At 34.1% G+C, this 25,596-nt stretch overlaps 1 protein-coding gene across 1 annotated transcript in view; it reads right to left on the minus strand.

The window, feature by feature from the left end:
* The window catches only part of DPYD (dihydropyrimidine dehydrogenase), a 799,420-nt gene that overhangs the window by 393,488 nt on the left and 380,336 nt on the right, over positions 1–25,596 (minus strand). The window contains exon 12 of the mRNA XM_069478264.1: positions 22,703–22,887. Coding sequence (XP_069334365.1) covers positions 22,703–22,887 — 185 coding nt within the window. The remainder of the gene's footprint in view (positions 1–22,702; positions 22,888–25,596) is intronic.

Genomic DNA, 25,596 nt, shown 5'->3' on the forward strand with positions numbered 1-25,596 from the left:
CTTTGGTGATCCGATCCTGTCTATACAGTCAAACCTCCCTTATGCCACTCTCTGTAAACATACATGTCATAGTCACATGTGACTTCCACCAAATTGTCTTTCCTTGGGTGTTTGCACTTGCTGTTCTCTCTTCCGGTATGTTAGTTTTTCATTCTTCTATTAATATTTTCATGTAAACTCTTATCCCATTGCCAAGTACCAGCTGTTTTAGGAGCCTGAGTTAGTAACATCAGTGAGCCAAGTAAACTTGTAAAGTGTGTTTCCTAAACCCCCATGTGTCCCATGATCTAAAATATTTCCTTGGCACACTCAACTTTTCTCCAATATTTGTCAAATGCCTATTATATAGCAAGTGTTGCCCAGGTGCTAGGAACATAGCAGTAAACAGAGTACATTTTCTTTCTTTTTTTAAAATAAGTGTTCTATTTAAGTGTTATATTTTATTAAAGGTTCAAAAACTGCTTTACTAAGACATTATTTTGCTGTTAGTTATTTACATACTAATATAGTGAGAGCAGTATTATTGTATGTGTCTTTCTTCCACAGGCCTATCGAAGTATAATTGATACACAAAAACCATAAATAATGTACACAATTTGGCAACACATGTATACACTCATGTTACCATCACTACAATCCAGGTAATAAACATATCCATCTTCTCCAAAAGTTTCTTTGTGTCCCTTTGGTATTTCTGTTTCCTTCCTTCCTTCCTCCCTCTCTTCTCCCTTTTTTTCCTCCTCTCTTCCTTCCTCTCTTTCTTTCTTTCCTTTTTTCTTTCTTTTTTGTGGTAAGAACACTTAACATGAGAGCCACCCTCTTAAATTTTTAAGTACACAATACCTTATTGTGATGTTATACAGTAGTACTTTGGAACTTACTGATTTTGTATAACTGTAACATTATAACCAATGCTCCCTCACATCCCCCTCACCTTATCCCCTGGTAACCATCATTCTGTTGTCTATTTCCATACATCTGACTAGATGCCCCATATAGGAGGAATCATCCAGTATGTGTTCCTCTTTGACTGATGTTTAACTTAGCAGAATGTGTTCCAGGTCCATCCATGGTGTCACAAATGACAGGATTTCCTTCTTTTTTAAAGCTGAATAATATTCTATTAGATATATATATTATAATTTCTTTATCCATTCATCCATCAAGGGACATTTAGGTTGTTTCCCTATTTTGGCTATTGGGAATTATGCTGTAATGAACATGGGAGTGCAGATATCTCTTTGAGATCCAGATTTCAATTCTTTTGGATATACTAGATCTGTCCAAAAAGTATCCATCCGTGTAATATGAAAAATAGAGACATTTATTGAAGAAGATACAAGAAACATTGTGCATACAAAAATGATGCCTCGGTCCCCTTCAAAGTAGCCACCTTGGGACCTCACGCAGTTCTCCCAGCTTCTCCTAACCTAACCCATACACGTTCAACATTCTCAGGTGTTCTGCCTGTTGCAGGCCTTCCAGAACATGGATCATGTTCAATAGATTCTTGATCATCTTTGAAGCGTTTTTGCCACACTTTATTTGTGCTGCACTTATTGCATTGTCCTCAAAAGGCTTCTGAACCATCCGAATAGTTTCTGTGGAGGAATGGTCAAGCTTAACTCAAAATTTGATGCAGATTAATTGCTATACTCACTCGGTCATTTTAAAGCCACAGCCACAAGTACACATGCTCACTCCATGGTGTCTGGCACCCCACTGACTAGTACAGTGCAGTCGTCATTGTTCAGGCATGTTCATTCCAGTCCACTCTCCTTGGCTACCAATTTACATCGTGTTGTGCAAATTGTTCTCGTTTTATTAACAATACTGTCCAGACAGACCTTGTATACTCAGAAGTGGGGTCTGTTGGATCATATGAAGAGTTCTATTTTACATTTTTTGAGGAGCATCCATATTGTTTTACATAGTACTAATATTAATAGCTATAACATTTTACATTGCCACCAATAGTGTGAAAGAGTTTCAATTTCTCCGTAACTTTACCAAACTTATCTTTTTTTTGATAATAATCATTCTAACAAGTGTGAGGTGATATCTATCACGTGGTAATTTTGATTTGCGTTTCCCTGATGATTAGCCATGTCCAGCATCCTTTCATATACCCGTTGGCCATTTCTATGTCTTCTTTTATGGAATGTCTATTCAAATCATTTGCTCATTTATAAATTAGGTTATTTAAATTTTTGCTATTGAATTTAAGGAGTTTCTTATGTAGTTTAGAAATTAACACCTTGCCAAATATATGGCTTGTATTTTTTTTTTTTTTTTTTACTATTCTGAAGGCTGCCTTTTCACTCTATTGTTTCCTTTGCTATGCAAAACCTTTTTAGTTTGATATAGTCCTACTTCCCTAGTCTTGCTTTCATTGACTGTGTTTTTGGTGTCATATCCATGAAATCACTGCCAAACCAATGTTTTTACCAGGTTTCCCTCTGTGAGTTTTAACAGTTTTTGGTCTTTTGTTTTATTCATTAATTCATTTTGAGTTAATTTTTGTCTATGTTGAAAGATAAGGGTCCAATTTCATTCTTTTGAATGTGGATACCCAGTTTTCCCAACATCATTTACTGAAGAGACAATTCTTCTCCCATTGTGTATTCTTGACACCTTTGCTGAAGATCAGATGACTGTATATGGCATGAATGTGTATGATACGGGCTATTTTGTTCCATTGGTCTATGTGTATGTTTTATGCCAGTACCATACTGTTTTGATTACTGTTGCTTTGTATTTATTTTCAAATCAGAAAGAATGATGTTTCTAGCTTTGTTCTTCTTGCTCAAAATTGCCTTGGTTATTTGGATCTTTTGTGGATTCATATAAATTTTAGTATTTTCTATTTCTATAAAAAACATCATTAGGATTTTGATAGGGATTGCATTGAATCTGTTCATTGCTTTGGGTAGAATGGACATTTTAATATTAGTTCTGATCCATGAACAAGAGATGTCTTTCCATTCAAATGTATCTGCTTTAATTTCTTTCATGACTGTTTTATAATTTTCAATTTACAAGTCTCTCACCTCCTCAGTTAGGTTTATTCCAAAGTATTTTATTCTTTTTGGTGTTATTGTAAATGGAATTGTTTTCTTAATTTTCTTTTTGGAAAGTGTGCTGTTGGTTTACAGAAACACAGCCTACTTTTGAATGTTGATTTGAACCCTGTAACTTTGCTGAATTTGTGTATTAGTTATACAGTCTTTTGTGGAGTCTTTAGCGTTTTCTTCATATAAGATCATGTCATTTGCAAACAGAGTTAATTTTTCCTCTTGCTTTTTTGATTTGGATGCCTCTTATTTCTTTTTCTTTCCTAATTACTCTGGCTAGCACTTCTTGTATTATGCTGAATAAGGCTGGTGAGAGTGGGCATGTCTGCCGTGTACCAGATCTTAGAAGAAACTCTTTCCATTTTTCACTGTTGAGTGTGATGTTAGTTGTGAGCTTTTCATATATCACCTTCATTGTGTTGAGGTAAGTTCCTTATATACCTAGTTTGTCAAGTGTTTTTTTATTACTAAAGGGTGTTGAATTTTGTCAAATTCTTTTTCTGCAACTATTAAGATGATTGTGTAGTTTTTGCCTGTCATTCTGTTAATGTGGTGTATCCCATTTAATGATTAGTGTAAGGCAAAACATCTTTGCATCCCAGGAATAAATCTCACTTTTGGGCATTTGTAGGTCATAATGTATGATCGTTTTTAATGTGTGGTTGAATTTGGTTTGGGAATATTTTTTTGAGAATTTTTGTATCCATATTTATCAGAGATACTCACCTGAGATTTCCTTTGCTTGTGGTGTCTTTGTCTGGCTTTGTTAGCAGGGTGATGCTGGCCTCATAAAATTAGTATGAAGGTGCTCATTCTTCTTCTATTTTTGAGAAAAGTTTGAGAAGGATATTAATTCTGATCTGAAAGTTTGGTAAAATTCACTGGTGAAGCCTTCTGGTCCTGAACTTTGCTTTTAGGGGAGGTTTTTTTTTTTTTTTTTTTTTGTTGAGACAGCGTCTCACTTTGTTGCCCAGGCTAGAGTGAGTGCCGTGGCGTCAGCTTAGCTCACAGCAACCTCAGACTCCTCGGCTTAAGCGATCCTACTGCCTCAGCCTCCCGAGTAGCTGGGACTACAGGCATGCGCCACCATGCCCGGCTAATTTTTTCTATATAGATTTTTAGTTGTCCATATAATGTCTTTCTATTTTTAGTAGAGACGGGGTCTCGCTCAGGCTGGTCTCGAACTCCTGACCTTGAGCAATCCACCCGCCTCGGCCTCCCAGAGTGCTAGGATTACAGGCGTGAGCCACCGCGCCCCGCCCAGGGGAGGTTTTTAATTACTGATTCAATCTCCTTATTTGTTATTGGTCTGTTCAGGCTTTCTTCTTGATTCAGTTGATAGATTGTATTTTTAAGGAATTTATCTATTTCTTCCAAGTTGTCAAATTTGTTGGCATATAATTGTTCATAATAATCCCTTGTGATCATTTTTATTTTATTTCAGAATATTACATGGGTACAGATGTTTTGGTTACATAAATTGCTTTTGTACTGTTTGAGTCAAAGTTATAAGTGTGCCCATCCCTCAGATAGTGTGCATTGTACCCATTAGGTGTGAATTTACTATGAATCACTGAGGAAGGAAATAGCAGAGGACATAAAAAGATGGAAAAACACACCATGCTCATGAATTGGCAAAATCAACATTGTTAAGACGTCTGTACTACCCACAGATTCAATGCAATCCTGTTAAAATACATTTTTTACAGATCTAGAAAAAATAATTCTACTCTTTGTATGGAACCAGAGAAGACCCCCTATAGCCAAAGCGACCATAAGCAAAAAGAACATATTGGGAGGCATCAATGTACCAGACTTGAAGCTAAACTACAAGGCTATAGTAACCAAAACAACATGGTACTGGCACAAGAGCAGAGACATAGACCAATGGATCAGAACAGAGAACACAGATACAAAACCATATTCATATTGCCATCTAATTTTTGACAAAGCAGACTTCTTTTTTTATTTTTGTGGGATTGATTGCATTGTCTCCTTTTTCATCATTGATTTATTTGAGTCCTCTCTTTTTTGCTTAGTTAGCCAAGGAATTGTCACTTTTGTTTATCTTTTCACAAAACAACTCTCAGTTTTGTAGATTTTTCCTATTATATTTCTATTCTCTATTTTATTTATTTTGTTCTTATCTTTATCATTTCCTTTCTCCTGTCAACTATGATCTGAGTTTTCTTTTCTTTTTCTAGTTCTGTGTTATGTAAAGTAAGGTTGTTTATTTGAGATCTTTCTTCTTTTTTAATGTAGGCATTCATTGCTATAAAATTTCCTCTTAGTATTGTTTTTGCATAAATTTTTGTGTTTTGTGTTTTGTGTTTTTGTTCTTGTTTATCGTGAGGCATTTTCTACTTTTCCTTTCCATTTCTTCTTTAACTCAATGGTTGTTTAAGTGTGTTGTTTAATTTTCATACATTTGTGAATTTTCATGATTTTATTTTGTTACTAATTTAATTTCTGATTTTATTGCATTGTGGTTGGAAAAGATACTTAGAATGATTTCAGTTTTATGAAATTTGATTAAAAAAATTTTTTTGTGACCAAGCATGTGATCTATTCTAGAGCATTCTAGAATAGAATGTGTATTCTAGTGCTATTTGGTGAATGTTCAATATATGTCTGTCAGGTCTATTTGATCTATAGCACTGTTCTGCTGAGATACAAATATTTATTCTGCTAAATATAGTATGATTTCTGATGAGAAATCTACTATCTCCTTATTAATTTGTTGTCTGTATGATCTATCTGTTCTTGAAAGTGGGGTATTGAAGTCTCCTACTATTATTTTATTGCTGCATAGCTCATCCTTCAGATTTGTCAATCTTTGCTTTATATATAACTAAATATATATAAAATATATTATATATAATATATATAAATATAGTAATATGATAAATATATATATTTCATTTGGGGAACATATATATTTATAATTGTTATAACTTCTTGTTGAATTGACCCCTTATCATTATGTGATGACTTTCTTTGTCTCTTGTGACAGTTTTTGACTTTAACGGAGCACTCCTGCTCTCTTCTGGTTACTATTCATATGAAATATATTTTTCTATCTCTTCACTTTCAGCCCAAGTGTGTCTCTAAGGTAAGTATCTTGTAGGTGGCATACGGTTGAGTCTTCTATTTTTAATCCAGTCAGCTACGTTATGTCTTTTGAGTGGTGGATTTAATCCATCTACATGTAATTATTGATAGGTGATGATGCACTATTGCCATTTTGTTAATTGTTTTCTGTGTGCTTTGTTGTTATCTTGTTACTCTCTTCTTCTTTTGCTGTCTTTCTTTGTGATTTGATGATTTTTTAGTGATATTCTATGATTCTTTTATCTCTTCCTTTTTGCATCTATTATAAGTTGTGTGTGTGTGTGTATATGTGTTACCATAGGCTTGAATCAAAACTCTTACAGTTATTTAAGCTTACTTTAAGCCAATAAAAAATTAACTTCAATTACATAGAAAGCTCTGTATCTTTACATCCCCATACACACTGTTATTGATGTCAGATTTTATTTTTATATTGTGTATTCATTAACATATATTTGTTGTTATAACTATTCTAAACACTTTTGTCTTTTGATTTTACACTAGAGTTAAAAGTGATTTATGCATGACCATTACAGTACTATAATATTCTATGTTTGAATATACTTTTACCAGAAAGATTTGTACTTTCATATAGTTTTGTGTTGCCATTTAACAATTATTGTTTCAATTTGAAGAATTCCCTTTAGCACTTCTTTAAAGGCAGGTCTAGTTGTGATGAGCTTCTCAGATTTGTTTATCTGGGAAAACTTTATCTCTCCTTCACTTTTGAAGGAGAATTTTTCCAGGTATAGTATTCATGGTTGGCAATATTTTCTTTGATTACTGTGAATATATTATCCCACTCTTTTTTGGCTTTCAAAGCTTCTTCTGAGAATTCTGCTGATATTCTTATGGGAGTTAACCTTTTGTGATGAATCACTTTTCTCTCACTCCTTTAAAAATTCCCTCTTTGCCTTTGCCTTCTGACAGTTTAATTATAATTTGTCAGTGTAGATCTCTTTGGATTCATCCTATTTGGGTACTTTTGGACTTTATGATTATATATATCTATTTTCTTCCACAAATTTAGGAAGTTATCAGCTTTTATTTCTGTAAATGGGCTTTCTGCTATTTTTCTCTCTCTCTTCTTCTGAAATGACCATAATGCATATATTGTTTCACTTGATGGTGTTCCCTAAGTCCCATTAGGCTTTCTTCAGTCTTGTTCATTCTTTTTTATTTTACTATTGTTAGTGGATAATTTCAAATGACCTATCTTTAAATTTACAAATTCTTTCTTCTGCCTGATTGAGTCTACTCTTGAAGTTCTGTATTGCATTTTTCGATTGTGATTGTATTCTTCATCTTTAAGATTTTTTGTTTTTTTTATAGTATTTGCTTCTTTGCTGAATTTTTCATTTTATTCATGTATTGTTTTTCCTGATATCACTTAGAAGTCTATGTGTATTCTCTTGTAGTTCATGAGCTACTCTAAGATTATTATTCTGAATTCTTTATTAGGAATTTTGTAGATCTCCATTTCCTTAGGGTCAGTTGCTGGAGCTTTGTTAGTTTCCTTTGATGGTGTTATGTTTCCCTGACTGTGATCCTTGTGTGCTTGGCTTTGCTGTCTAACCACCTGAGGAAGTGGTCACCACTTTCAATCTTTATGGGTTGGGTTTGACACGGAAAGATCTTCTTCACCACTCTGGGAAGGCCAGCTTGTAGCATCTGTGGGTGGGCCTGCTGCCACAGTCTACAATCTGGAAAATCCTCCTGCTTATGAGAGTTTGGGTGGGCCCAGCTGGGAGGGCTCCATATTTGAATGGGACTGGCTGCGAGGGAGACTCCATTCTTAAGCAGGGCTGCTGGCTTGACTCTGCGGTTGGGTGCAGCTGCTAACTAGCTTCCCAAAAGGGGTGGGGCTCCAGGCTGGGCTCTGTACTTGGGAGGATTTTTTTGAGGGGATTCCTCTTTCTGGTGAGGCCACTTGTGAGTGCCCTAGTTGGGAAAGGCAAGCATTGTGAGTGTGGGGCTATAGCCAAAGTCTGTATGTCAGTCACTGTGAGCCCTTTCTTTGTTTCTAGTTGTCCCCAGTAGTCTAGTCTTGCCAATACCTCTAGGAGGTGAGGCAGAAGTGGTCCTCTCAGGCAGTGCCCCCAAATGCTGGGGAAGCTGGATATCTGCCTTGGTCTCTCTTTCCCTCAATAAAGAAATCATGGCCCAAGGTGATCCTTCATGGCACAGCCTTGTGCCAGCTTGGGGGAAGGGTAATATTTAGAATGTGAAACTTTTCTTCTTACCCTCTACAATGTAGGTTGTCTCAGTTCTTGTACTCCATTGGGATGCTATAATCTCATCCCAGGTTCCATTCTTGTCTATGGATAATTGCTAAATCATTATTCCTGGAGTGGACTGGTGCTGGGGACCATTCCACCATTTTGCCAATGTAGCTCACAAAATACATTTTCTAGTCTCATGAATCTTACATTATAGTGTAATGGTAGGGGAAGGAAGGAGACAGACAAAAAGAGAGATGAGTGTACATATGTGCATGGTTTTATGCACATGTATGTGTGCTTAAGTGGCTTCTCCTCAGAAATGCAGTGCAGAGTATGTGAGTTAGGAAGCAGTGTGACTGGAGGCAAGGGTGGTTTCTACTTTGGGTGGCCATTGAAGGCTTCTTTAATAAAGTAACATTTGAGCAGGTATCAGAAAGAGGCAAGCAGAAAAGTAATTCACATGTTAACAGATTTTTGGTATACTCTATAGTTCAAATGAATGAATGGTTCAATTTCTTATCAACTGAACTATAGTAATACATTAGTTTCTTTTAAATTATTACTGCTATATCATCTGTTAAGACAATAGCATGTAGACTATTACAGCCTCTATTTCATACAATCCAATAGATCTGTTCAAAGAATAAAATAGTAAATTAACTTTAAGAAATGGCTTTAAGTTAGACAGAGATCTCCCCAAAATAATAAATAACACGTTGACAAATTTTCAAAAGTGTCAATCAAAGAGGTAACAGTTGCCATATTGACAGGCCTGAAGGCAAAGGTGGTGACATTGCTGACAAGATGTCAATGACAAGAGTAAGAAAAGCCTGGTGACCAGCACAGGGTGGTGCCTGACAGCAAATCCATGTAACACAAAGGAGTCGGTATGATCAAGGTGAGAATGATGAACGTAAATAAAAGAAGCTGACATTTAAGAAAGGTGACAGCAGTGATGTTAAATATTAAGACTTGGAATAAAAACCTCAAAATTGTAAGTCAACAACATATCAGCCAATACTTGCTTTTGTGTTAACCTATTAACCCCTGTATTTCTAGAGGGAGAATTCTCTGAAATAGGTTAAGGTGAAGATAGAGTGCAGAGAGAAAACCAGTGTAGTTGCTCAGAGGTCATTTTAAAATAGGAATAACAATTTCTATAGTGAAGGATGGTTGAGAGGATCAAATGAGAAAAATCACAAAGCACCAGCATGCTCATTCTCATCTTTCTATGTCCATGTTAACTCTATTCCACCATTAAGTACCAGATCTTTTAGCAATCTAAGGTAGTATCTATCACCAATGACCCAAGTGAACTTGTAAAATCTGTTCCCTAAAATTCATGTGTCCATAATCTAAAACGTTTCCAAAACATATCAGATTTTTCAACCATATTTTTTCAATGCCTACTCATGATAGGCATTTTATTGGCCAACCACAAACTATGAGGCAAGTACTGTTCTAGGTACTGGGATACCACAGAGCCTTCTATTTGAAGGCTACATTTTGTCTGGCATATAATGACTGTGCAATATATAGAAAGTGATCTAAAATGAAATGAGCAAAATTTTGACAACTGGTTACATGAATTACAAAAAAATTCAATACTCATCCTCACTCTGTTCCTCAGCTTCCTAACTCAGGTATAAAGGGTTGAATCAAATGATCTCCATGGACATATCCACCTCAACCAAAGTCAGCATAGTTTTATAATTTTTAAAATGGGGGAAATTATTAATACAGAGTTAATTTTGAATATAATGTGAATGCTAAGTTCCTAAAAATAATAAATACATAACAGGTATTCAATAAATAAGATTATTTATTTTTAACATATTTTATTTGCGTTTTAAAACCACATAAAATTATAATTTTGTCCCTTTTATGGAGGAAAATAATAAAGTCCAAGATAATATATTGGAAATTTTAAAAGTAAGCTCTTCTACTCGGAATTCCACCTCTATGATTACATTGTTTTGTCTCAGAACCACCAGTAAGACAATCAAAAAAGCAACATGACACTTATCAATGGTCCCAAGACCGAATGAATGAGTAATTAATCCAGGAATTGAACCCAGGTCTCTTGACTTTCAGGCTTCCATTACACCACTTATATCTGGATATTTTTTGACCTGATCCTTTATAATGTGTTTAAGACTCAACTTTACTAAATTACTGAATGTAGAGAAACACAGTTGTGGTCAAAATTTCCAATTAAATTATTTTGCATTTGAATTTTCTCCAGCAAACTAAAGGTTTTGGGTGTTTTGTTTTCCTGTGATATTGTTACTAGCCCCCAGACAGTTCCAGGCATCAGGGCATTGTACGTTCAGCATGGGATCCATAACACTTATAGCCTATTTCGATCAAGTGACACTGCAGTGGCTAATTTCTTTCATACTCCGTCAACATACACTAAAGTTAGGCTTCTTGTGGCATAGATAAGATTTTTCAGTTATTTTTTCTGCCCATTCTAATACTGAGTAATCTCTGCCTGAAATAGCAATCTACTGCTATATTGGTAAGGAAATATTCTGCTTTTATGGAGACAATTTCATTTTAAATTACTTCTCAGGTCAAATGCTGCCATTTAATAAAAGTTTAGAACCCTATACAAAGTCAATAAAAGGCATTAAAATTACTTATTAGTCATGGTATTTTCTTCCTCTATCACCAACTAGATAGTTTTGTTTTGATAGCTCCATTAGGTATAGCCTCATTTCTCATTTTTCCTTGATTTCCTTTTACCACATAGAGATGTTATAAAGGAATTACTCTCTCTTCATACAAAAAATGTTGACATTATCACAAATAGAATTTTTAATAGAAAAAAAGTCAAGTCTCAGATACATAATAATTATTTCAAAGTATTAGCTAAGGAACACATCACAAATTAACCTGAATGTACTATTGAAGAGGCAAATTCTATGGCAAGTACTATAGGGTTTACTGTATGCTTATTTATAAGCAACTGGAATAGACTTCATTTTTCAATAACAATAAGCAAATTTGACTTTACTACTTGCCATTGCAAGGGATAAAAATGAGATCATATGCATTTCTGATATCAGTTAAGTCTAAAGACTCAGTTTCCCAATGAAACTGGCCTGAAGTCATCTCAACACTGTGATCCTAACTAAGTGGAAAAACTTGGCATGGAAATAGCATTTAGCAATGACATATTTCAATATTAGTTTTTGGAGACTATCAATATCTCAAACTGAATCCATTATGATTTAGAACTGTCTTTTTATTGATATTCATTGTTTTTCAACCTGACAGTGGCCAATGATTTATATCAATTTTCTCTTAACATAGGAATTAAAGAGTTTGCAATATATCTTAAACTGAAGTACACTTTTTCAATAAGTCTCAAGATTTATGATACAGTTGTCATTTCAAAAGCCTTACCTCTTCTCAGTTGGAAAGGGGTTTAGAGAAGAAGAAGGCAGCTCTGTTGATAAGATTGTTTTTATCTGAAGCAGTGGAGGATTCAAAAATTAGTATGACATATCGATGATGCCTTTTTTCCCAGGCATTTTTATTCTTTAAATGCAAGAACACCGCAGTTGGCTGTCAATCATTAAACCACAAAATGAAATCCTTTGCTTGGCTAGGAGATTTGCAACTATACCAATGCTGGTAAACTAACCACCAAATTATAGCCTTTTCTCCTGCCTCACCCAGATTTCACAGGGGCTGCACACCCAAATAAATGCCTCTTGGCTACCCATTCATCTAACAGCTGGAAAGATGACACTTGACATTTGGAAACTTTCCTGTGAAGATTGCTGCAAGGCTTTCCCATTAGCTTCCTGGTGAGACTGTAAGGTCGAATAAGCTGCCTCAAAACCTGCAAAGGGTAACGGAAATACTCTAATATTAAGCCTGTGCAATTTAAATTTCTAATTCTCAAATCATAGTTCTTCAAGATTGTAGAAATCACTGGTATATTTCAGAGCAAAAGAACGCCTTTGAAGATGTGGAATTAAAGTGATATTTTAAGCAATGATAATGATAACAAGTGTCTTTTATTCAAAGTTGGGACTGAAGGTCTTCTAAGTAACAGAGACTTAAACATATAAAAGTTCTTGTAAGTTTGTTTTCTAAAATCCCTCACTGTCATATTTTTTGCAACTGTTCATCTTTGTCCAGAGCAGGAATCTTTAACATTGAGTCATAGTTACTACCATTTTTTAGGTTTTATTTTCACATTATAAATCTTATTAGAGAGAGATTTAAAATTCTTACAATCCAGCATTACGGGTTCATTTTGAAAATCATTGACCCTAATATAAAATAAAATAGTAAATATGCAATTATTAAGAAAATGCTGCAATCTTATAAATCTTTCAGATATAAATACTGTTCTCTTCTTTAGAAAGATAATTTCTTTCAAAAGGCCCCAAATAAGAAAGTTTTAATAAACTATTCATTAAAGATATCAAAAAGACAAAACTCCTCACATAATCTCAAACCCTAAAAATGGCAAAAGGTAAAAGATTTCATTTATTGATATGAATGCACATAATTCAATTAACTTTTTTAGCAATGACCTTTTTGCATGTACTCAATTTTGAATTTCCTCTTCAAAGTGTCTTTACATTGTCTGTTCTTTTGCTAAGTTATTTCTCAAGTGAAAGATTAACAAGAATAGACAGACCTCCCTAAATGTTCAGTCATGTGTCCAAATGTAGATGAAATTAATATTATGATTAAAAAGGAAAATGAAACATTTAAAAAATAGATGCAGAAGGGCACTGAAGAAACAGGAGATATGAATGATGTAACTTTCAGTCTTGAATTAATCACCATCTGAGACAAAAATCACTTTTTAAAAGTTATGTTAGTAAAAAAAAAAAAAAAGATGTTAGTGAAGCTGAATTGTACCTCATTAGCAACAATGACAGATAAAGAATCCTATGGATGTGTACCTCTTGTCCTCAAATCACAAACCAACACAGGCGTGAACCTAGTTTTCCCATGCCATTCCATCAACAAATCCACCAAAAGGAAGCTCAGCTCACGGAAAGAAGGAATACTTAGCAATAATTAGACTTCTCCTTTCTTTTCAAGCTGAAATCACAAATACCATTTTGTACTCACTCTATAATAGGTCCATGGCACGAATTTGTCTCCACTAGGTACTGAATCACAAATTTGTTTCACATAGCCTATTGAACCGCCATCAGATAGTAATGACTTTCTGTCACTCTTGACCTGGAGCAGATTTGAACTAGTGACCAAAAGGTTAAAGGGTCTGTATCTCATTACCAATCCCCTGAGATACCTAGTTCCCTCAACCACTGATGATGTTTTTTGTGCCTCCATCGAACCAGAAGAAAATGTACAAAACGTTAAGCAGTAGAAAAAAGGGTCATCAATATAAGACATTTATGATAGTTCTGAAGAATGTCATAAATATCTATTTCAAAATATACCCATCTACTCCATACAAAATATATACATATTCATTTACCTGAGTAGAATTACAGTAACTGTTGAAGAACTTCTTTATATAACCTTAATTTGCATATCTTATAAATTTTACCAATAAGCTAAAAGACACTGTAGGAAGTCAAAACTGAAGATACCTATGCTCCAGGAGCTTACAAGGTTAAGAAAGATACTTTAGATCCAGCATGATTCCAGGATATTTATGTGTGTATCTTGTGTATCTGTTCTAAGATAATTCTGCCATACAAGTTAGTTTCAAAAGGGGACTGACAAATTAGAAAGAATAATATAGATTCATAAATGAAAAAATCAAAACAATATCAGGCACCTTAATGTGGATGCTTACTACAGGAATACAGCACATTTTTAAAAAGGATAAAGTTTGCAGAAGAAAACAAAAAAAATATTATTTAGGCAGACTCGAGTATATAAAATAGTAGAAACATTGACCCTATACCAATAATTTAAAAATTAACTTTTTGTTGTTGAAATTTGACCTCAAATGCTGGCTTCCAATAAACACTATTTTATAACTATTCAACTTCAACTATTCTGCACATAACTAAGTATTCAGTGACTACTAACATGACTTATAGTGTACCAAAACTTTTTTTACATTTAATGCCACAATGCCTCCTTCCTTATACTTTGCATTTTCCTATAAGTATGTGTTTGATTTTCATGGAAAGAATTCTACCTGGAAGAAAATAAGTCTCCTTTACACAAATTCTTTCCTTTATTCGGATTTCTACCTTTGCTTGTTAATTCCATATTTATCCTTCAACTAATTACTCTTGTTTTTTGTTTCTCAATATTTACATTTCTACCCCTGCAAGTACTTTTATAGCAGCAACATGTAAATTTAATTGATCCCTTCTACAGCTAGTCATAAATACTCTGGTTTTTTAATGTTGCATCTAAGAGAGAGTGGATTTAAAACAGAATTCTTAATAAAAGAATGTAATCACACCAGTGGGTTTTGTGAATATAATTTCCATATAGATCGACTTTATTTGACAAAATGTGCCATGTTTATAAGAGCTCCTTCTCAGATCTACCTGACTACTCCAGGGAAAATGAGTTTCTGATCTGGGATTAGAATTTAGAAGACTTTAGTTTGTGTTCTATCTCCAAGTTTGTTCTCAGTGGGAGGACATAACAGGATGAGATATCATATAGCCTTTTTCTCTACACTTTTCTTGAAACTAAATCTGTTTATATGCTAATGCTAGAACAAAGTAAGGGCTCAGTCTTCTGAATGGTGAGTGAGTAGAAAAAACAAACTCAGTTTCTCCCACTGTACTCTCACAACATGCTTCTGACACGAGATGTGTGGGAATTTCTCCCCACCAGCAAGCAAGCCCTAAGCGATCCTGAAGTGGACACCAGCTGGATGTCCTCTAATTCAGTCTAATTCTGACACCATCTACCTGGAGATAGTGTGAGACCCCACAAGTTGAGGACTGCCCCGCCCCCCCACACTGCAGATGCCCACGGCCAGCGTCAGGTTATTTTAGCCATGCTTCTGAACAACCAGCTAAAACTGGGGTTCCCAGGATTAATTTGTTAGAGAAACTTACAGAACTCAGGGAAAACACATTTACCAGTTTATTACAAAGGATATTTTAAAGGATACAAATACTACAGCCAGATGAAGAGGTACATTGGACAAAGACTGAAAGGGTCCCAAGAGCAGGAGATTTTGCCCCTGTGGAGTTGGGGTTTGGCACCCTTCCTGCATGTATGTGTATTCTTGTTTATCGTCCCGGAAGCCTCCACATGTTTGACTATTGGCAAGTTATCTCCCAATGCAGTGCATACATTTGACCCTGAACAACATGGGTTTGAACTGTACAGGTCCACTTATACCAAGCTTTTCTGCCTCTTGCCTCTGTCATACCTGAGACAGCCTCTTCTCTTCCTCCAACCCCTTCTCTTCCTCCTCCTCAGCCTACTCAATGTGAAGATGATAAGGATGAAGACCTTTATGATTCATTTCCACTTAATGAATAGTAAATACATTTTTTCTTCCTTATGATTTTCTTAACATTTTCTTTTCTCTAGCTTACCTCATTGTAAGAATACAGTATACAATACATATAACATACAGTGTGATAATTGACTGTATTTTATCAGTAAGGCTTCTAGTCAATAGTAGTCTCCTAGTAGTTAAGTTTTGGAGGAGTCAAAAATTATATGCAGATTTTCAACTGTGCAGGGTTCGGTGCCCTAACCCCCACATTGTTCAAGGGTCAGTTGTATTTTCTTTCTCTGGAAGTTAGGAGATGTGACATGTTTATATTCTTAGACCTTCTCTGTCCACTTAATCATTTTGGTTAAGTTACATGTTTAACTAGAACTAAGTTACACACAGCCTGTAATCAGAATCTTCTCATTTCTCCAGAGGAACTCTCAGGCAAAGTTCTAATGCATTATTGTATTTTAAATTTTAAGACACATAGATTGTAAGGTGTATTGGGTTTTGTAGGGTGTCATGGACTGTGGCTAATTGGCAAGGTGAATTAAGAATCCAGAGTTGAAGAGTACCAGGAAAACAGTTCAGTATAGGAACAGTAAGAGAGAGATGTGCATGCTCCACTCTAGCTTCTTTACTGACAAGATATCAACCTTGAATAGGTTTCTTAATCATTATACCCATTATTTTTAAAAGCTGTGAAATAAAGATAATGATACCTATTACACAGGGTCATTGTAAAAAAAATAAAGTACAATGTAAAATAGATGCTAAACAAATAATAGCTTTTATTACAATGACTGACAAGGAAATATACAAGGTGATGTTCCAATGAAGATAAAAATCAGGGACCACTTCTTTCATGAATGTTTTTCAATAACTCTAATCAACGTTGATGTCTGCTCCTCAATTGCTTTAGCATTTATTGGTTGTAGTAAATTTAATCATTGTATTGTGTCATATATTTTTCTCTAATTATTTCAAAAGGGTAATCCTTGAATTTGAGAGAAAAAAAGTTGATTGACTGATGTGGCTAATTTCTTTATCTTTCTAGTACAGTTCTTTTACCTATCCATTTATCGAGACATATGTATGCATGTGCATACCCATACTCAGGCATGCACATGCAAACTAGTTAAATAAATAAATCCATTAGAAATACACAAGTAAAAAGTACAAATAAATTTTAAAATTGAAGGAATTTTTTTGTTTAGCTATAGTCATTCTTTCAGTTACATACTCTTTCTTTGAGCAACTGTCAAAATAATTCTTCATATTCAATAATTCTTATTCAAGTGGCAAAATAAAACTCAAATATGCCTAGACTCCACTAACATTCTACTATTATAAACAATTAAGGTGAAGTCATATTGGATCCCTTATCAGTATAAGTATAATAATTAAAGAGTAAGTTTAGTATTATATAATAATAACACTTAAGAAGGAAAACGTTGATGAATTGGAAAACGTTTTTCTCCACATTAATACTAGATCTAACATATCACTTCTATATGCAAACAATTGGTGCCACATTATGTATTCCAAATTAAAACCCAGACTAGGTGGTTTCATGTTCTAGTCCCAGTATAATTGCAGATCCAATTTTCCCTATATAATCTCTATGTCAGGGCCTCTGCTAGTCCAGACTATGCCCTTTGGTGAAATAAAAAGAAGTTGCTGCACAGTTGTAAGCTTAGGGAGCAAGCAGAGAGCACCTTTGTGAAAATTCAAGGAAGTCACTCCTTCCTCTGAACAGAAGCAGCACAAAAAAAGGTCCATTGTTTGGTGAGTGGACCTTGGTCTTGATTTCAGCCAGCTAGAACCCTTGTTTGGGTACCCTTTGTGCAGGGAGCAACCTATAAAATTTTATCCAGTGGAACTCTTTAAGTTCCAGAAATTCTAATTACTCAGTACTCTTCTAATTTTTCTTATCTTCTTTCTTTATTTGTACCTCGGTTTTTGTGAAGCTTTTGCTGATTCCACATCCTGATACCCACATCCAGACAGAATCAGTCATTACCTCTTCCATGATACCTTTGTACCTTTAATTTTTTTATTATTGTGTCAATTATATTGTATTAACTTATATTTACACAACTGATTTTCTCAGTAGACCATGAGATTCTTAATTGCAAGTTTCCTGTTTTAATTCACATTTATAAACCTAGTGGTTAGTGCTATCTACAAGAGGTAGCACTATTTTTTAATTTGTTGTTTATTGAATGAATGAATGAATCCATGCACGCATGACTTCTTGGATAGACAGATGGATGTATATGGATGAACACATTAATGGCTAAATAAAACACTTTTATAATTGCCTAAAATAGCCTATTCCAATCTCAATCTGTTTAGATTCTCTGTTTTGGGTTTCTATTCAGATCTCCCATTTTCTAAATTTTTTTTTTCTAATCTCATGTTAACAGTGATCTTTAATAACCACCAATAGCAATATAAACAACAAATATTTATAGAGCAGGCTCTGTACTAAGAGCTTTCTATAAATTCTCTCACATGAAGGACACTCTCTAATTATTGTTGTTTATTTATTGATAAATTGCTTATTTACCCCTGAGAAGACCATGCCCTGGAGTGATGAAGTAACTTGCCCAAGGTCACGTGTTTTAAAAGTATTGGAACTGGGTTTAATGTCTGCTTTTTAACTCAAAGCCCAAATTTATAACCACTATATTATACCTCTCTTCATTTATTCATTTAGGTACCCTCCCAAAGTCAAGTATTGGGCCCAACAGCTGGTACTCAATAAGTGGTAATTGAGCAAATTAATGAAATTTAAGTGAAGCTCTCTTCAGGCAACTGTGGGAATTACTGAAGTCCCAACATAATGTCTTTAAATAATCACATGTATCTCAAAAAGCATATTACAAAGAAATTCTAAATACTCAATTGCAACAATTGCATGCATTAATTCATACTGTTTATTAAATCAATTTTTAAAATACATTATCTAGAGTTATATATTCCTCCAAATGAACTAATGTGAAATATAAGACAAAGTGTTATAATCCTTCCTTCAAGAAGACACTTCAAACATGACAGAAACTTTCTTAACAAATGCTACATTTGTAAGAAAAAACTATTTATTGTGCTAATGAACTTATCATATAACAAGCCTATTAGTTTTCTTAGTTCCTTTAAATTCATTTAAAATGAATTACCTCATTCTGTATATTTTTTTTTCTTTAATAGATGAATACATTCTTTATTTTGAGGATACAATAATAAATAAGCATGGTCCTTGGCTTGTGTAGAGACAGACCAGTAAGCAGACTTCAATCAAGGCACACACCAAGAAGGCCATGTCACAAACTCCCAGGATAGGAGGAGGAAGCAAAACCTGCAGGACAAGTGGGTCTCAGCCAGGCAAAATGGGTGGGTAGGGGAAAGGCCCATAATGCAGGAGCAATCTTGTTCCATTGGAAGAAATTCTAATTAGCATCACAAGCTAATAAATTTGGCCCTTATCTTGAGAGCACAGAGGAACTGTTGCTAGTTTCAAATGAGGAAGTTAGGATTAAACTTGTGTTCTAGAAAGATGACCATGGCTGCAGTGTAGGAGCACTGGATTTTACAGGGGAGAAAGTGGAGGCAGTTTCAAGAGAGGTGATAAAGGCCAGAATTAAGTTAAGGACAGTATTAGAGACAAAAATCTGACTTTTTCTATATATGCCTTTTTAGCCTTATCACTGTTAGAAACTTTGCATCTAACACCCTGGCAGGAAGGTGGAAATGTTGATTTTATTTGACAGAGATTTTTACCTACCTTCTATCTCTACCTTGTTTTAAAATATAATTCAGCACTTAGTTTGACAAGTTTGAATCCTTCAGTCAAATCCAAAACTCTTAGAGGGTATGAATTTTTTATTTTATATTTTGAAAAACTATCATTCCTAATATGTATTTTTTAAAGCACATCCATGTTTTTCTTCATTATACCTAAAGGTCTGTTTCTCTCCTTTCATGACTTAAGTGGAAGCCAAGTAAAATGATTGCTAATTTTTTTTTCCAGTACACATTGATCAGATTCAGGGAAGTTAAAAGATTAGAATGGTAATTGTGAAACATTGCAAAACTACAATTATAAAATATATTTGAGTATTCTTTATGTATTTTAATTTCAAATCTATAAATGGATTAAATTATACTTGATCCATTTGAAAAAATAAAAAAATAAAAACATGTCATCCTTCATTGACCACTGTTCAATTTTACCTTTTCTTTTTTTTTTTTTTTGAGTTTTATATGTGTTTGTCCTTTTTATTTATTTATTTTTTTTATTTTTATTTTTTTGTTTGTTTTTCAGCTCATTAAGGGGGTACAAAAGATCAGGCTATATACATTGCCCATGCCTCCCCATCCCCCCGAGTCTGAGCTTTAGTTGTGTCCATTCCCTAGACAGTGCACATCACTCTCATTATGTAGGTGTGCACTCCTCCCCTCCCCCCACCCCATCCCCCCCAGTCAGAACTTCAATCGTGTCCATTCCCCAGGCAGTGAGCATTGCACTCATCAAGTAGGTATACACCCGTCCCTTCCACCTTTTCAACTCTCTTTAGCATCTCTGCCCTCCGACCATTTTCACTCCTGCAAACTGAATTCGCACATTCACTGGGCTTCCTCTGGCCTAACACAAGAGCCTCTTCTCTTAGCCCCTGATTCCACTTTCTTTTCTTGAAGGAGCTAACAGACTGCTTGGTAAGATGTCTGGTCAACCAAAAATTGTAACTCCACATAAAAGATAAGCAAACTAAAATGAGTGCATAAAAAAGTTTTTACAGAGATAGAATTGACCAGTTATACATGAGAGGGAAGAATGAAAGAAAATTTAGATAAGTAGTTTGTAAAGATAGCTTCATAAAGAAATGCTGTGTGTGTGTGTGTGTGTGTGTGTATACATGCACTAGTGTAAATCTTTTAACTGTGCTTTTATGAGAAGTATCTCTTTTCTGAGACTGTATGCTTTTTCTACTCTTTTCATAAAATGTCCTGTCAATTTATGTAAGTAAATGTTACAGTTTCGTTTTGTTTGAGTGTTTGTTTTAATATTGTTAGCAAAATAAGAACTCATCAACCCTATATTGATTTACAAATTGATTTTGAAAATTCTATTAGTCTGAGTAACCCAAAGTCTGAGGACTACTAACCTAGTGGATTTGAACCTGGAATTTATAAAAGTTAAATACTGAATGTGGAACAGGTTTGAGAAGGAATATTTAATTTAAATGCAGTGAATCTGAAATGTAGATAAGATATCCACATGAAGATGTTTAGTGAATCTGAAAGGTAGGTTTAGCATGCATAGAAAGATGTCCACCAGACAGGTGGATCATTCAAGAGGGGGCCCTATTAGAAATATAGATTAGGAAGTTACGCAGCAGGAGGTGATATAGAGAACCCTGAGAATAATCAGAAAATAAGAATGGAATGAGAAAATAAAAGCATAGAGTGACAGGTTTGGGGACAGAAAGAGCAAAAAGAGCCAAAGCAGGAGACTGTCCACTCCCAGTAGCTGTCTCGAGCTGCTTTCTCTGTGTGTCTGTCTGTAAGTCCACGACAATTCATCAAAGCATAGTGTGGCTATCCTTCCGTCACTGCAGAAATGCAGCCTGAACCCCTCGCCTACGCCTACTTGTTTCCCTTGGGTTCCCTGGTTTGTGTCTGTTAAAATTACATTCCTTTTTCTTTTTTATTTCTTTGCCTTTATAAATCCCTTTTGATTTGTAACTTTTAGAACATTTTTTAGTTTTAGATTTGGTATCTCCCCCAACGCTGCTTCCAAAATCACAGCTCTGTATCTATGCAAAACCCATAGGCTGCTTGCTTACACTCATTCTTGAAACCCTCCATTTCTGAGACCCCATACTCTGGCCCAGACTCAACATCTCAAGCCCCAATACTCAGAGAAGACAGGGAGCAGGTGGGAATAGGTAGGTGAATTAAACTTTAAAAAGATGATATAATCACTAGAATAGAATACATGGTCATGGAAAGCAAGAGGAGGAAATTTAAGGAAGCATTAAAAACAAAGTGAATTTGGTTAGCGTGTGGAAAACAAACGAGAGAAAACTAAATAAAAGAAGAAGAAAGGCATGGTGTGAATAAAGTTTTTCCTGAATAGGAAAGAGAGAAGAGGAATTTTATTAAGAAGAGCAAACTTTTCCAGAAACATTCTATGCAAATGTGGTAACTGTACCTACATTTAATTAAATTATTGTACAAGAAGAAAAACATTTAGTCAAAAAGTAATATTACTAAGTCCTAGTAGTTACAGCTTTTTTTCCCCAAGACCACACAGTCACTGTACCAAAGTATATTCAACTTCACATTTCATCATTTTGCATTTTATCATAAAACTAAATAGTTAAAAAATTACAACTGTAATTCATAAAACATTTGTTTCTTTTCACTTAGGTGCAGAGAATTTAGGAAATGGATAGGACCCTATCTGGTCCAAATGGACAGACCAGATAGTTTGCTGGACAATGTAGGATCACAATTAATATACATTCTATCTCCTATAACATTGTGTGCCATGAAATGTAATAAACATATTACGTATATATTTAATACATTAATAAATATTTTGATCACAGCAGGACTAATGACTTCAGGGTATTCAACTAGCAGAAATGCATAATGAATTTTCAAGCCATTAAATAGTTCTACTGGCTAGTCCATAATTCTAAAGTTTTATCCAAGTAAATATGTATAAGACATATTTTATATATACTTAGTATATGTCTTATAGAAATGTTCATATAATGAATATCAAAAATAAATTAAGAAATATCAATACTTATCCACTAAAAAAGAATTAACTGAAATCAATGGCAAATACCTACCTGTATATATTTGTGAATATGCCAAGAAGCTTGCTTTCCATCATTCACTGATTCCACTGTAGTGTTAGCCATACCAACAATATCACCACCTGCAAACACCCATGGTTCACTGGTTTGCATAGTTTCTGGGTCTACTTCTGGGAGATTCCATCTGTTAAGTTTTATAGGGCTCAAGGCTTCTTTCACTAAAAAAAAAAAAAAAAAGTGAAAAACAAAAGACAATGATTAATCTGTGCATCGCATAACAATAATTTAAAAATTAAGAAAAATTATTATTTAATTATTATTCTAGGGATTCCAGCAACTGTTTTTAGTGAAGCATAAAAACGGAAAGTTAATGAAATTTTGGAGTTAACACATTCAAAGTATACTGACTTAATCAAATTGAAATACACCACACATGTAGGAATTAAAGACCACAAATTTGGGCAATGTTTCAGATCTAGCATTTATATCTAAGAAGTATGGATCCATGAAGAGTGAAAGTACAGTTATTATAATAAAGATAAAATATATTTCCTAAAACTCTATTTATCCATAGCCATTATTTTCACAAATCTGTTACTACTCATATGATCTGAAACTCGTTCCTGTATGTCACAGTTGTAAGCATTATTATGAATTTGAGTCAGTGAATCTTTTCCTCTTAAAACAAAACATTTTATAAAGCAAAATGAAACAGTCTTCAACATTTTCATCAAATTATTTGGACTTACTATTAAGTAATTTAGTGAACCCAGTAATATAGTTACATTTAGCCAACAATTTCTGCTATGTTTGTTTTGTTAAAATCAACAAATACAAACATTACCATTAATTCCTCCTGGAAATTGCTGTGTAAAATAGTTTCACAATTATTGGTTACCTATGCTGAATTCCAATGAATCTTTAAGTGTTATGGGACAAGAAAGAGGTTGAGTTCCTTTAAGAAAAATATCGAAAGCAAACTTTGACTAGAAATATCCTTATATTTAAAAGAGAAAAAAGAATACAACTTATAGAAAGCATTGATCAAGAGAAAAAATGAAGAAAAGTAGACAACACCCTATCTGAAGGAGAAAACTGACCCAGGGGTTAGGATTAAATGTCCTCTCCAGCTATCTGTGTCATGATTTTTAAGTACAGCATCACAGACAAACTAAGGTACCCATTCTTTACTCCAATTCATAACAACTTAAATTAAAGGCAGAGAGCTGGGGGAGATCCTGGAACAGAAAAGTTAGTTGTTGAATTGATTAACAAATCAAGTATAAAGTAAAATAACCAAATATAAAAAATGTTATTCTGATACCTAAAACAGATTTCTTCTGAGCAAAATAGAAAAAAAAACATAAAAATAAACCTTGTTATATATTTGTAGCTTTCTTCTTAGAGAATATTAGAATTGTAGAAAATTATTAAGGGACTACTGTTGATTGTGTTTTCCCCAGAAGATTGTAGATTCCATGAGAACAGAAAAGGTCTATGCTGCTCACTCCTGTACTACACAGTCTAGTACAGTTCTTGGAGCATAGAAGACATTCAACTAGATTGATGGATGAATGAATGAATGAGTAGACAGGTCAATGCTATCATACTCAGGTTCTTATTTTAAAATCTTCTATAGTTTGTATTTGCCACATTTCATCCAGAATAAAATTAAATATTCATGTAATTATTTCCAAAGTAGAATGGCATTTTGAGAAGATTTTCTAATATCTTTAAAGGTCATATGAAAAGAAACCATTATCATTTGTTCCCCGTTGCAAAACATATCATCACTACCATCTGTTAACAGTTACTTGAGTTCTAAGAAAGTGAATAGTGAGTATGGCTCCTCAATTCAACCCATTTTAACAATGGCAACCATAACATATTATCATTGAATGGTATATATAATGAGTTTTATACATTTAAGCAAGGGGTAAAAAATAATTCTCTTCCATAAGAAGTGACCTTATTTCTCCAATACATTGATACATTTCTGGTTCACATAGAGATCTGAAATAAAGATGATTTTTAAATGAGAAAGAATTGAAAATTGTTTTACTGGGAGATCAAACTCCTTTTATACATTCATCTCATTTTTTACAGGAATATCCTTGAAATTTAATACAGACTTCACTCTCAGCTTGAGCAAGGTAAGGATTATGCCTTAGTTATCTTTGATTCCCCCAGCATCTATTGGTGTAAAAGATATATATACAGTTGGCCCTCCATATTTGTGGTTTACACATCTGACAATTCAACCAACAGCAGATCAAAAATATTAAAAAAAATAATAAAATAAAAATAAAAATAAACAGATGGTTGTGTTTGTACTGAACATGTATAAGCTTTTTTTCTTGTTATTCCCTAAAGAATACAGTATAACATCTATTTACATAGCATTTGTATTGTATTAGGTATTATAAATAATCTAGAGATGATTATAAGTATATGAAAAGAAACAAATTCCTCTTTTCTTTCCAGAAATAAAAATGTGAATAGGTTACATGCAAATAATATACCATTTTATATAAGGGACTTGAGCATCCATGGATTTTGGAATCCACTGAGGGTCCTGGAACCAATCCCCCACAAATATCTAGAGACTTCTGTATTGTGATAGTATCGAAGATTAAGTTAGGGTCGCTCACTTGCATGGGCCTCTTTCAAAGCCCTGTTCCTATTATTGAATTTATAAAGTTTTCTTTTCTGAAAGAGGAACCCTTAAACTATATAAGCTTCAGGCCTCACAAAATTTGAATCTTCACTTGAGTACAGTACATTACACACAGTAGGTGTTGAATAAATGCTTGATAAGTAAAACTGAAGTTCATAAGGAATGTCCTTTATAATTTCTTAAGATGTAATAATGTACATAGTATGATTTACTTTAATATATGAGCTCCATCATAAACTCAGTCAATGAG

The sequence above is a fragment of the Eulemur rufifrons genome, chromosome 8 (genome assembly GCF_041146395.1).
Source record: "Eulemur rufifrons isolate Redbay chromosome 8, OSU_ERuf_1, whole genome shotgun sequence".
Classification (NCBI taxonomy): domain Eukaryota; kingdom Metazoa; phylum Chordata; class Mammalia; order Primates; family Lemuridae; genus Eulemur; species Eulemur rufifrons.